Genomic DNA, 14,206 nt, shown 5'->3' with positions numbered 1-14,206 from the left:
GCCAACGGCGAAGATTGCATTGCAGTTAATCTGCCACATGGAACCAGGGCTCCGGCATTGCTCACTGCAAAGCATTTTGCAAATAAGGTTATGGTGCCCTTAGGATAACGCTACGTGATTATATAACATGATTCCCAGGGATGATTCTGAGTGGAAAATGGATCCATTTCTTCACACCTCCACCCAAAATTATCAATATCCTCGGTTCCTATTTGCTGGGGGGAGGGGGAAGGTCATTCTTTCTCTCACCTCTCATTCTGCGCCCACCCTCGCTCCCCCCGCCCTCCCCCAGCAGCTAGTTTCAACCTTGGGGAGAAGTAGCTCTTGTAGCTCCAGATAGCCACTGCTGCTACTCTTTGTGTTGCATTTTGTTCTGGTGTTATCTGTCGGAAGCCTGTTTGTGCGGAATATTTGTCTTGTGTTTCTCTGCAAGGCTGAAATGACAGGTCTAAAAGCAAACACGAAGGGGGTGGGTGGGGAAGAGAACCATCATTAATTGTCTGACTTAGAACTGAAATGTAAAGTTATCGGTAGCTCCCTCTATCATTTCTGGGCTCTTGATGTTTTGCTACAAGGCCCACTTCTATTTTTTTGCCCTAGGTGTTGTGAGAGTTGTGGGGCAATCCATTTCAGAAGACTCTGGCACTTCTCTTTTCCTTTCAGGATTGACCAGACGTTCTTTGTTTTGAATGTCCTTCCTTCCTTCCTCCCTTCCTTCCTTCCTTCCTTTCTCCTCCCTCCCTGCCTCCCCTTTTCTCCCCCTCCCTCTTTATTTCCTGCTCCCCTCCCTCCCTTTCTTTTCGTCTCTCCTCCCTCCCTCCCTCCTTTCTTTTCTTCCTCTTCTTTCTTTCTCTCTTCCCTCCCTCCCTCCCTCCCTCTTCTTTTCTTCTTCCCTCCCTTCCCTCCCTTCCTTCTTCCCTCCCTCCTTCCCTCCAACTTCCTTCCCCCTTTTCCTTCCTACCTCCTTTCTCCTCCCTTTCCCTGCCTTCCCTTCCCTCTTCCTTCCTTCCTTCCTTCCTTCCTTCCTTCCTTCCTCCTTCCTTCCCTCTAAGTTCCATCTCCCTTTTTTCTCCCCCTCCCTCCCCCTTCCCTGCCTTCCCTTCCCCCTCCCCCCCTCCCTCCAATGAGTGTTGCCATGCATGATTTTGGGAAGCCAGGACATCTACCAGAGGCTGGCTCTCACCGTCACTTTCATCCAAGTGGAACACAGAAATGCCCCTCCAATTTGACTGGAGGCGGTACAGCCCGAACGCGTGACACAAGCGTTATGCCGTACACCTGCTTTTGTAGGGAGAGCTGCGTCTCCGGCTTCCCCCAATGCTGCCTGAACTGGCATTTGTGATTCCTCCCCGAATCCTGTGTTTCAGACGCTAATCTGCTGTGTCACTAACAAGTTGTATCATTTGAACCTTGCAGAGGAAGGCATCAATCATGAGTGCAAGCTGTGTAACCAGATGTTTGACTCTCCAGCAAAGCTCCTGTGTCACCTGATCGAGCACAGCTTCGAGGGGATGGGAGGCACATTCAAATGCCCTGTTTGTTTTACAGGTAAGACAGCCGCTCCTAGACAAGCACTCCACGTAACGTGGCTTGATCCAGAAACGGCACCCGGGGGGATTTTTTTTAAAACACGCACTTTTTTTTCGTGCAAGCTGGAAGGGTCGGGGAGACGGAATTGCGGCACGAAAGAGAAATATCCTTTTTCAAGCTAGAGACGCCTGGAAGCAGCGATGAAATCTAAATTGTTTTGGCCACCGTTTCTGTGGGCGTGGCTTGGTGGGAAGGTCATGTGACTAGGTGGGCGTGGCCAACTTTTCCCTGCTTTTTAAAGCATTTTCCCCCCCTGCCGGTTCGGGCAAATAGGCAAGAAAAAAACGCTTTAAAATTGGGGGTGGGAGGAGAGAGAAAGCTTCCAAGGATCGCGCAGCTCAGCTTTGAGCCGTGCGATTGTCAGAAGCTTTTAATTTTCACTTTTTAAAGTATTTTTTTTCCTGCCTATTCGCCCAAACTGGCAGGAAAAAAAATGCTTTAAAAAGCAGGAGAAAAAGCTTCCGACAGTCATGCAGTGAGCCACGTGATGCTCGGAAGCTTTTTTTAAAAAAATGTACTACCAGTTCGCAGAGCTAACAACAATCGTCCCTACCGGTGCAGCTGAAGCAGGCCGAACCAGGAGGATTTCACCCCTGCACACGGGGGAATTTTTCAAAACACACTCTTCCTTTTCGTGCAAGCTGTCGGGGAGACGAAATCCTGGCACGCAATAGAAATATCCTTTTTCAAAGTAGAGACACCTGGAAGACAATCTCTTTCTCACCCTCGTACTTTCCACTTTAGGTCATCACCCACCCACCCCCAATGGTGGACACAAGCCTTTCAATATGGTTTCTAAATAAGTGGAGTAATTTACAATGTGGGATAGAGATTGCTCTCAGTATGGAAGGATGAGAATTGCCAACTTTCTTAGCTTGAATTGGGATGGTTCTTTTGCAAATATCCTGGATGAAAAACCCACTGTTCCCAGCTAGTACCGTATTTTTCGGAGTATAAGACGCTCCGAAGTATAAGACGCACCTAGCTTTTGGAGAGGAAAACAAGGGGGGGGGGGGAAATCTGCCTCTGCTTCCCAGCAATTTGCCTTCTTGCAACAAACGGCAAACAGTACAGACGATATACACTGTTTGTGGTGTTACATTTCAGACTATGCTTGTATAGATGCTGTTAAAATTGATGTGGCTTTCTGGAAGTGTACATTATTCTCTGCTATTTAAAAGAAGATACAATAGCACTGGGCCTCTTCAGATCAAGCATTTATTTTAAAAAGCTTCTTCGTTTTGTTAAATTGTCTAGAACAATAATAAAGCAGTCTTTAAAAAATAAGTCTAATAATTTGAACATTCTAAAGGCAGTTATAGTTGTTGACTTACCTCCTTGCAGCAAACAGCCTGATTAGCACAAGAAAAAAAATCTGCTTCTGCCTCCCAGCAATTTGCTTGTCTCATTTTTCCCGTTTGCTGCAAGGTGGTAAATTGCTGGGAGGCAGAGGCCAAAGGGTGTGGGACGGTGGGTGCACCCACATTTTCACCCTCTTTTAAGGGGGAAAAAGGTGAGTCTTATACTCCGAAAAATGCAGTAAGTAGAAGATGCAGAGGGAGGGTTGCTGTAGAATGATTGGCTTGCCCAAGCTTGAGAAATTATTTTTTTTAATGTCTGCATACTACAGCTAGTCCTCGACGTACGATCACAATAGTGAATTTCTGTCACTAAACAAAAGTGAATTTTGCCCCATTTTACGACTTTTCTTGCCACAGCTGCTAAGTGAATTGCTGCGTTTGTTAAGATGGTAACCCGGTTGTTAATTGAATCCCCAAGGGCTCTGCTTATCAGACGGTCGCAAACGGTGATCACAGTGAGTGGTTACTGGCGCACATGTGCGTGCAACGATCAGCTGGCCGGCATGCATGCTCACGCCAGAGAACGGAAGACCAGCTCTTCCAGTTTCTGGCACTGCCGTGCGCACGAAGGCCAGCTGATTGTCGCGTGTGCATGCATGCCAGAAACCCAGAAGAGGAATGGGCAATACCGTGTGTGCCAGGTGACATGACTCCCCATGCCACTTCGGGCACTTGTGCCATAGGTTCTCTATCACGGCTATAGACAATGTTCAAAGACATTATCTTTGGTTATGGCTGAAGTGCTCTGTCTCTCTGACCTTATTCTTATTGTTTTTTTTTTCCTTTAGTTTTTGTACAGGCAAATAAATTGCAGCAACATATTTTTGCTGTCCATGGACAAGAGGACAAAATTTACGATTGTTCACAGTGTCCACAGAAGTTCTTTTTCCAGACTGAACTTCAGGTATGGCTCTTTTTTTTTTTTTCCTCGTTCGCCAGAAAAGGATTGTGTACAAATTCCTTTGGCATTATCCACTGCGATTATCTGCGAGAAATGAACTAATTGCGAGCAGGTATCAAGGCCCTCTCCATCTAGGTTCCTCTTACCGCTCTCTGTTCCTGTAATAACAGGAAATTCTCTTCTCCTCCTTGAGTGCAAACTGCAAAACCTTCTGAAACCAGGCGCCATAAATAAATAAGGCCCGACAAGTTTAATCACTCGCTGTGAGAATTTCTTTTGGCAGCGTGCACCGCAATGCAAGGGAAGCACAATGTAAATAATTTCTTCCCCTTGTTTAATAATTTAAGGAAGGATTAGCATACAAAAACTCAACCATCATGTTCCCCGTTCTTTCCTTCACTTCTCCTCCCCCCATCCCTCTTGGAATTCTGGTTTTCTTTCAGGTGAAATTACTGGCACCACAAAGTAATTGTGGTTCTTCACCTGAGCGTCCAAAATGCTATATATCAGCTGTCACCAACTGGTGGTGCGCGAGAAAATTTTGGTGGGCCGTAAAATAATTATTTGCATTTTTTATATTGCACTAAATCAGGAGTCCTCAAATTATGGTTTCTGGGATGGATACCTGCAATGAATGTTTGCTGCAGAGAGTCCCCCCCTTCGGGGGTGTTTTTGCGTGGATCAGAGGGGGGAGAAATTCCAACTTGGGGTCTGCTTCAGCCTCCTGGTGTGGGGCTTTGGGCAAAGGCTGGAGGGAAGTGCCACTGGTGGCAAAGAGCCGGAGGGCCTTGTTCCAGTGGGACTGCATCATGGCCTGGAAATAGCTGACTATCTCAGCCCGCTAAGCTTCCAGGCGTCAGTACCTGGCCTTGCATTCCCGCAGGTCTTCCCTCTGCTTGGAGAGCTTATGCTCCTAGTCCTCAGTGAGGTGCTTCTGCTGAGCCTTATTCTCAGTCAGATCCAATTTGAACTGTGCCAGCTGTTTTGCCAACTCTTTCTCATGGTGGCTGCTTAGCTCCAACAACTGCTTCCTGTTGGGGCACCTAAGGAGCCAGGCAGGCGGGTGGGCAGTGTCTGGGAGGGGAAGGCCCCCTTGACATGAGTGACATCGAGTTGGCTATTCCCACCCAGTCACATGACCACCAAGCCACGCCCAGCCAGCCAATCATTAGGCAGATCCTATTTTTAAAAATTATGAATTTAGTGGTCCCTGAGGTTCAAAAGGTTGGTGACCCCTGCTATATATAGTCATATTATAGACTGGATATGGTGCAAAACTTAGGAAGTCGGTTGTGACAGGAGGAAGCCAGAGGCATAAAGACCTCTCCTTAATGCCACAAACCAAATCCTTCCTGTTGGGGATAAATTTAGGCAAATAGGAAATGCTAGAGAAAAAAGGATCCTGAAACCAAAAATGTAAACTTGGATTTCATCCTTTGAGATTCCATAGTTGTCTCTCAAGTCCTTGGATGGAACTCATAAAAATGAAGAAGGGGAAAAAGAGCAATTGTGCTAACTGAATTGAAGGAATTTAAGGGAACTACAAGTGAAATCAAGTCGGTTCTAGTTTTCGCTCCAGCTCTTTCTCAACCCAACTTGACTTGCTTTTATGATAATAGGATCTGGACCGGGGGGGGGGGGGGGGAAATCATGCATCCTTAATGTAAACTCAAAAAGCAGGATGGATGTGGGGTTGAGGAATTCCTCCTAGATCAGGGATATCCAACCTTGGATAATTTTAAGGTTTGTGGACTTCAACTTCCAGATTTTGTGGCTGGAGAATTCTGAGAGTTGACGTCAACAGGTCTTAAAGCTGCCAAGGTTGGACACTCCTGCTCTTCAGATTAACAACATTAAGGATGATGAATGCAATCCTTCTCTGTCTCGTTCAATGCTATCTGGAGAAGAATGAAACTTAGCTACACAGAGACCTGGTCAAAGTTTCTCTTCATTCTGCATCAATAAACCAAGTTAACTTGATGTCTCCCTAGCTCCCAGTTTAATACACAGATTAGATGGCAGGATCTGGATGTTTCATTTCTCTAGATTTTGCAATGTAGCCCGACCTTCAGATGATTGGGTATTTAAAAAAAATTTTTAGGGGAAAAGACCTTTGAGAAGTGAGACATTTTGCTTTTTAAAAATGGAAAAAATCTGGCAGATGTTCACACATTGCAGTGAATGTGGAAATGGAGCCAAGGTATGAATGGAGATGTGTGAAATTAACATTGAAATGGACTGACCTACCCAAGTCTGGCAAATATACATATGTATAAACTGTTCTTCACCAACCTGGCAGCCTCCATATATGGCACCTATACGTTGGACTCCATAGCTAACAGCTATGACTGATTTGAAATTCTGGCGGTTACACTCTGAGCACACCTGGGACCCACCAGGTAGGGGAAGACTAGCCAAGGTTTGTTTCTGCCAATTCACATATGAGGTGGGAAGCCTGTGGCTCTTCCACTTTGGTCTACAGATTCAGTTCGCATGATTAAACCTTGCTCAGTTAACCAACAAATGCTAAGCCCTGAACAAAAGAAAATGGATTGTTAGAAAGAAATGATTTTAACAGAAACTGTTCGTGTGCGATGGTGCTGATCGGCACCCCCATCCTGGTTACCACACTAAGAAGGATTCAGACGCATGGGAAAAGATTTTAAAAAACAAATATATGGAAATGAGAACAGTGAAGGGATTGGAAATGGAAGGAAGTGGTGGAAGATTTGACTCTTCAAATACATAGGAAAAAGTAGAAATCTTCACCCCTTTAAGTCCAAAGCCAAAAAGATACCTCAGAGCAAGAATGAGTCTGCCTGCTACACCTGTCTGCACCTGTTTAAAGAAGCTGTGTGTTTTCCCAGGCTTGCAAGAGTAGGTAGACAATTAAGTCAAGAACAAGGCAAGGTGAGAGCTTCAGGTATGTCCACCCTTTTGGCACCTCTTTAATTGTGCATTTTCCTGGGATTGCCCAGCTACTGTGTGAGCCCTGGACAGGACAACATCTTCTTGAAGGACGCATCAACAGGAGCATTGTATGCACCCATGCCTGTTCTGTGGAAAGATTGGGGATTTGGATTTGAGGCTCTTCACATCTCTAAGGAAACAGAGGAAGGGGGGAGGGGGAGAGAAATAGAGAGAGAAAGAGAGAGGAGGGAGGGAGAAAGAGAGAGGGAGGGAGGAAGGGGAGAGAGTGAGAGATTATGCCTCTCAAGATATGGAATTATGGGTAGAAGTTATAGAAAGACAGATCTCAGATACATGTGAGAAACGCCTTAACATTTAAGAACGGGATAACCAATGATTGAGAGACACGGTGAGCTTTCCTTGGTTGGACAGTCGCCTTTTCTGGCAAATAAATTTTCTGCACCCAGCAAGGTGGTAGATTCTGTGGCTTAAACAGCCCCTGACATTTCCAGGACCTCAGATGAGCACTGCCTACATGGGCACAAAGATAGGTCTGCAGATACGATGTAACAGATATGGGTTTAATAAAGGAAACGATTTGGAGCTCAGGACTGACATGAGGGGTCCCAGGTTCTCTCTGAGCTTGCTTGTTTTCTTGCAGATGTTTCATGACCCAAACTAGGTAACATCATCAGTGCTAGAAGGACGTGGGGTTTGCAGGAAGGAGGAGGAGGAGGAGGAGGAGGAGGAGGAGGAGGAGGAGGAGGCTGAGCTCTTTGGTGCTTTCTGAGCTTGCTTGTTTTCTTGCAGATGTTTCGTTACCCAAACTAGTTTAACATCTTCATCATCATCAGTTTTTCCAGTTCTTCAAGCGCTTGAAAATGCAGACCAGTGATGGCCTCTTTAACTGGTTGCCAAGCCTGTTGGAGGACAGCATCGGTCCTTGATTAATCATGATTCAAACACTGCTGCACTAACCCAAACGCCCCGGTTAAATTCTTCGCCTTCTGCAGTTCTGCAGTTCTTTTGAGGTTGCGTTTTGAGTGGGATATTTTCTTTCTTTCTTTCTTTTTGGGTTTTCATCTTGCCTCGCCATTTCACAGCAGGGGTGTCAGTGACAGCTGCAGTCGGTGTTCCCTTGATGCTCCTAAATACCTGAGGCCAGCCTCTGGCACAAGAACTCCGGGCATTCCCCCTTGGATGCCTGCACCCTCCTGTTCTAGCAATCTGTGGCTGAACAGATGTGAGTTTGGCTCTGTGCAAAAAAAAAAAGGAGATTTTTTTTTCCCGGAGACTCGGTCCTAGATTAGTCGCTACTAAAATAGCCTCCAAGAGGCAAGAATTGACCTTCAGCAAGGTGCTTTCTCAGAGGTGAATAAGTATTCTGGTTTTTTCTTTTTTTTTTTTGCAAATGGATGTATCCCTCCCAGTGTCGCATCCTTCTTAAATTCTAACATTTTGGTTTCTTTTTTTCAAAGATGTTTTTAAGAGATCGCCCCAAACACTCCCTTTCTTGGCACGGCTCCCTATTTCTATGTTAAAGGTAAAGGTTCTCTTTGCACATATGTGAGTCAGAGGTAGGTAGCACCCAGTTTGGCCGAACCGGTAGTGATATTTTGGGCTGGATTGCGGCCAAACCGGCAGCAACCCAGGCTGGCCACGCCCCCAAACTGATTCATCGGTCGCTGTAGTCACTGCCAACATGTTGTTTAGTACTGCATGTGCATGCGCAGTACACTGTACATTGTTCTGCTCAACAATTTACATTGAACTCCGCACACATGTGCAGCGAGCCAGTAGTAAAACCGAGAGTAACCCACCTCTGATGTGTGCTAGTCGTTCCTGACTCTAGTAGGCGGTGCTCATCTCCATTTCAAACTCAAAGAGCTTTGAAGTCCGAAGACGTCTCCATGGTCATGTGGCCGGCATGACTCAACACCAAAGGCGCACGGAGCGCTGTTACCTTCCTATCCAAGGTGGTGCCTATTTTTCTACTTGCATTTTATGTGCTTTCGAACTGCTTGGTTGGCAGAAGCTGGGACAAGTAACGGGAGTTCCCTCCGTTATGCAACGCTAGGGATTCGAACCGCTCAACTGCCGACCTTTCTGATTGACAAGCTCAGCGTCTTAGCCCCTGAGCCATCTTCTTTGTATGTTAATCGGCTTTAAAAATTCTTCCCCCAATATCACTCCAGCTTCCTTTGCTTGAGAAGCGATAAAACACGATGCGCTTAAACTTCGCCAACAATGGCCGGATGTATGCATCTGTGTGTATTTTTTTCTTCCCCTTCTCCAATTCCCAGGCTGCCGCCTCTTCTCTCCTGCTGTCAGCCGGTGGAAGGGAGGGTTGATCTTTTCACTTTGTTGATTTTTGCGCTCATTCTATCCTCTCAGGGATTCCCTCCCGTTCACCTTGTACCAGCAATCTCATTTGCATAAGTTACAAAAGTTTTAACTGTACCTCGTTAATATTTGAATAGAGTTCGCAGGTGTTTTTTTTTCCTCCTTCCCCTTGGCTTTCATGCCATTCATATCCTGGTTTGAAAACAAAATCTAGTCAGTGACTTGATTGCATTCGTTAACCAGCACAAGATACAATCAAGGCTGTGGTTCAGAAAAGGTCGATGGATTTTTAAAATCAAAATGGGAGAGAGCTTCCCCACCCCCACCTCCACCACACCCATGTTGCTTTTTTTTGCCATTGCTGTAGTGGTCACAAATAATTTTTTATCAAACCCATATTTTGAGGGGGAAAGTGCTTTATTACAAGAGCAGCACTAGTGAAATTCAATTTTTTTTACTACTGGTTCTGTGGGGGTGGCATGGCTTGGCGGGCATAGCTTGGTGGGTGTGGCAGGGGAAGGATACTGCAAAATCCCCATTTCCCCCACTCTAGGGAAATGATACTGTAAAATCCCCATTCCCTCCCCACTCCTCTTCCTAACAAGCTTGTTACTGACTTAACTGCAGTGATTCACTCAACATCGATACATATAAAGAGCCGTGGTGGCGCAGTGGTGAGAGTGTAGTACTGCAGGCTACTTCAGCTGACTGCTAGCTGCAGTTCGGCATTTCAAATCTCAGTGGCTCAAGGTTGACTCAGCCTTCCATCCTTCTGAGGTGGGTATAATGAGGACCCAAATTGTTGGGTGGATGGGTGCCTGGATGGATGGATGGATGGATGGATGGATGGATGGATGGATGGATGATACAGAGATGGACCTTTTCTGTCACAGCATATTCCCCAATTAGATCTCTCTGGCTCAATGACTTCTTTCAACGTTAGTTTGTTGAAGGCATTTTGGCTTATCCGATTAATACAGACAATACATTTTCTATGGAATGAGATCTGCTTCTCAGTGGGAAATGTTGGGGGGTTTTTTGTTTGTTTTTTTGCTTTTCACAGGGTTGCTATTTTTATGTTAGTTATTTTTGCAGTTCTGCTGTTGGGTATGATTATTTTTAAAATAGATTATGAAGGCTACAGGTTATAATCCAGAATTGCACTTGGGCATTCCTCTTGTCAAGAATTGGGGACGGCCTTTTCCCTGCGTTTCCCGTTGAGTTCCCAATCTATTCACTTTGTTGCACAGAACTCAATCCTTGATGAATAAAACAGCTTCTGTAAAAACCTGTTTTGGTTTTCCTTTTTGACCCATTGGAGAGGGATAAAAGATTTCAAGACCAGTTTTTTTAAAAAGGAAATTCTTATTTGTTTTTAAACACTTCTGGTAGCACCCTTTTCTTATCATTTTTTTTTATTAAAAGCTATAAGCTGTTGTGAACTACAACTCACAAAAGCCTGTGTCTTTGAATAACATTTGCTGTTTTATGAGAGCTTTCTCTTTTAAAGCTACGCTTGATTGTCATAGCAATCTAGATTCTAATGAGATTCTTGGTTTATCACTCATCTAAGAAAGCCTCCCAACTGCTAGACAGTTGCACAGCCAACACCTTTTCCTTAGATATTCAGTGGTTGTTAGTGGCGGTTGTCATATTTTAGTCATTTGCAGCCTTTGAGAAAATTTAAATTGAAGGGAAGAGTAAACCGAGACAGGCGCTCGGGGTCTTTAATCAAAAGGGTGGGCCCAGACTTCCTTAATTATCTGAAAACTGCATTAAGCAAATTGTGAATGAGCGTGGTGAAATTTGCAAAGATGTTATAGGAGAGTTGTTAGACTATCAGCCTCTTTCCCCCTACTGTTTCGTGACGAGCCATCACCTAACGACTGAAATATTTGTGTTTAAAAGATTAGTTCCTACTGTTTCCTTGCATGCTGCTAATCACACCGTTCGGTTTGAAATGACGGAACCAAAGGAAAAGTAACTTGAGGTGATAGAACAGCCAAAGGATGTCTCAGGTAAGGAGGAAGGTGTTTTCCACTTTAGGAAGAAGGTGTTCTGACTGAGGCTTCCCCCAAAAGCACGAGGCAGAGTCCTAGTCCCGACAAAACCCCTTTTATTAAATGAATGTGAATTCCTCTCATTCACATTCAGCAAGGCCTGGCAAACAGTCTTTCAAAGGAATATTTATGACCACAGACCTTATCTATTCTTGGAAAGCTGCCTTGTAAATATTGTCCAAATGAGGTGCTGTGCAAGGAAAGACTGGGCACAGAGTCTCTGAGATTCATGGACAGATCTTCACACTCCTGAAACGAATCTAACAACTGACCGAACGAATTGTTTCCTGCAAAAGCCCACTCCCTTTTTGCTCCTCTTTTATTTCCTATGGGAGGGGCCATTCACCTCCCACCTGTTTAACAACTGGTTCTCTGCCCTAATGACCAGTTGGGTGGATGTGGCTCGGTGGTCATGTGACTATGTGGGCATGGCCAACTCATGTCGATGGGCCTTAGCTGTTACAATGTAATAAGGGTTAACCGGAGAGGCAGTACTCCCCTGTAACTCCTCTCCTGCGCGAGCTGCACTGGCTTCCTGTGGTCTCCTGCGCGAGCTGCACTGGCTTCCTGTGGTCTAAGGGTTAACCGGAGAGGCAGTACTCCCCTGTAACACCTCTCCTGCGCGAGCTGCACTGGCTTCCTGTGGTCTACCGAGTGCGTTTCAAGGTTTTGATTATGATCTTTAAAGCGCTTCATGGCACAGGGCCTAGTTATATGCAGGATCGCATCCTGCCCCACACATCCCTACGACCAATTCGCTCACACAGAGAGGGACTTCTCCGGGTGCCGTCCGCCAAACAGTGCCGGGGGGCGACACCCAGGAGCAGAGCCTTCTCTGTGGTGGGCCCAGCCCTGTGGAATGACCTCCCCCGTGACATCAGGATTACTTCCGATCTCCGCTCCTTCCGTGTACAGCTGAAGACCCACCTCTTTCAATTATCTGGCCTGGCTCAATCGTAATTATTCTTATTCCTCCTAACTGTTTTTAAATTGTATTTTAAACGTTAAATCTTAATTTTATATCGGGTTTTTACAATTGGGGTATTTTAATGCGGGTCTTTTAACTGTCTATATGATGTAAATTGTTTACCTCCTCCGAGTCCGTGTTTGTGTATCTGTATGTATGTTCTGTATGTACGCCTATGTGTTTTATATATTTTCTGTGTTTTATATGCCCCATTGTACGCCGCCCCGAGTCCTACTTGGAAAGGGAGCGGCTAATAAATTCAAACTTATTATTATTATTATTATTATAGTTTCTGTAAGCAGGGCAAGTTTAGGCTAGAAACAACACCCAGAATGTTTCCTTCCTGCCTTCCTTACAGGATTAGCCCTGTAAAGTGGGAAACAAAAGGAGATTTCTTCCAACAACTGGTTCTCCAAACTGCTTAGAAAGTTAACAACTGGTTCTCCTAAATAGGTGCCAACTGGCTGAATCCCACCACTGACTGTGCTGGAATTTCAGGTGTCATGTCCAAAGGCAGAAATCGGTGTTCTAATATTTAGCCAACTAAATCGTTGAAAATTGTGCCACAATTCTGGTGTCACCATTTCCGAGGCTCCATTTGTTTGCACAAAAGCAAGCAAAAACTCCTCCTAGTTCCAAATGGTGCAAAATAGCAGCTTGTTCATTAGTATAATTGTGTTGTAGTTGACAATTTGTGCTTGGCTTAGAAATCGCAGCTCAAGAGATGCCTTGTGTTTGTTTTTTGGACAGAAACCACAAAACTTGTCTTGAATTGGATGGAAAGCATGAATTTCCATACATAATTTCTGGAAGGCTCCATAAAAGCAAGCAGAATCCCTCTTTTCCATTTGCCCTTAAAACCCATCTCCATTTTTTTCCATAAAGAAAGAATTCCTTCAGATCCATTATCATTTAATTTATTTAAAACAATCCCCCCCCCCCAAAAAAATACATCATTTTGTTCTTAGAAGGAGATAAGAGTTGGTGTAACTACAATTCAGAGTTTTGGTTTTTTTTAAAAGAGGATTATTACAAAGGGGCTTGGAGCATTTTATTTAATTTTTAATTATTATTAGTTATAAAGCTAATAAATTACAAGGAAAACAAAATCTCTTCCAACCCTTTTGCTGAGTCTCAGTCAGGCACCATCAGATAATTATAACTAACATTAATTAAAAATTTACATTGCTCTAGGCATTTAACTTTCACTTCTAGTATGTTTTTGGCTGCAGATTCTTCATATGTTAGAAGGCATTCTGCTTCTCTAAAATGTTCAAAGCCCTTAGAGCAGTGGTTCTCAACCTGTGGGTCGGGACCCCTTTGGGGGTCGAATGACCCTTTCACAGGGGTCGCCTAAGACCATCGGAAAACACATATTTTCAATGGTCTTAGGAACCGAGACACCAATTTGATGGTTGGGGATCACCACAACATGAGGAACTGTATTAAAGGGTCGCGGCATTGGGAAGGTTGAGAACCACTGCCTTAGAGAATATTTTAATGGTTTTAAACCCCCATCCTTCAATCGTAGCCCCTTGCCCAGGGTGGGGTATAGAGGGGTCAAAGGGCTATTAGAGAAGGATAGGTTTTTTTAAGGATTCCCTTGGGCCCTCAACCCAGGGGTAAAATTCAGCAGGTTCTGATAGGTTCTGGAGAACCGGTAGCGGAAATTTTGAGTAGTTCAGAGAACCGGCAAACACCACCTCTGACTGGCCCCAGAATGGGGAGGGAATGGAGATTTTGCAGTATCCTTCCCCTGCCACACCCACCAAGCCACGCCCACAGAACCAGTAGTAAAAAAAAATTGAATTTCACCGCTGCCCCAGCCTATATGATTAATTCTTCAATTCTGCCTTTGATATTCTGCATGTGTCAGTTTTTGAAGTTAGCTTAGAAAGTTGAACTGATACCCAAGTCTTAAATGCAAGGAGTCCTTGACTTACGACAATCCATTTAGCGACCATTCAAAGTTACAACGGCATTGAAAAAAGTGACTTATGACCGTCTTTCGGTCTTACGACCGTTCGCAGCTGCCCCACGGTCACATGATCCAAATTCAGGCTCTTGGAAACTG

General features: G+C 44.8%; 1 protein-coding gene across 2 annotated transcripts in view; it reads left to right on the top strand.

Moving 5' to 3' along the window:
- The window catches only part of ZNF423 (zinc finger protein 423), a 214,364-nt gene that overhangs the window by 182,233 nt on the left and 17,925 nt on the right, over positions 1 to 14,206 (top strand). For both annotated transcript variants that reach the window (XM_081963563.1, XM_081963564.1), the window contains 2 exons: positions 1,417 to 1,548; positions 3,740 to 3,855. In XM_081963563.1, the coding sequence (XP_081819689.1) occupies positions 1,417 to 1,548; positions 3,740 to 3,855 (248 nt within the window). The remainder of the gene's footprint in view (positions 1 to 1,416; positions 1,549 to 3,739; positions 3,856 to 14,206) is intronic.

This window comes from Natrix helvetica, assembly GCF_964273705.1.
Source record: "Natrix helvetica genome assembly, chromosome: 10".
NCBI classification, from domain to species: domain Eukaryota; kingdom Metazoa; phylum Chordata; class Lepidosauria; order Squamata; family Natricidae; genus Natrix; species Natrix helvetica.
Note: the sequence above shows the minus strand (reverse complement) of the source record. Positions and strands in the feature narration are given on the sequence as shown.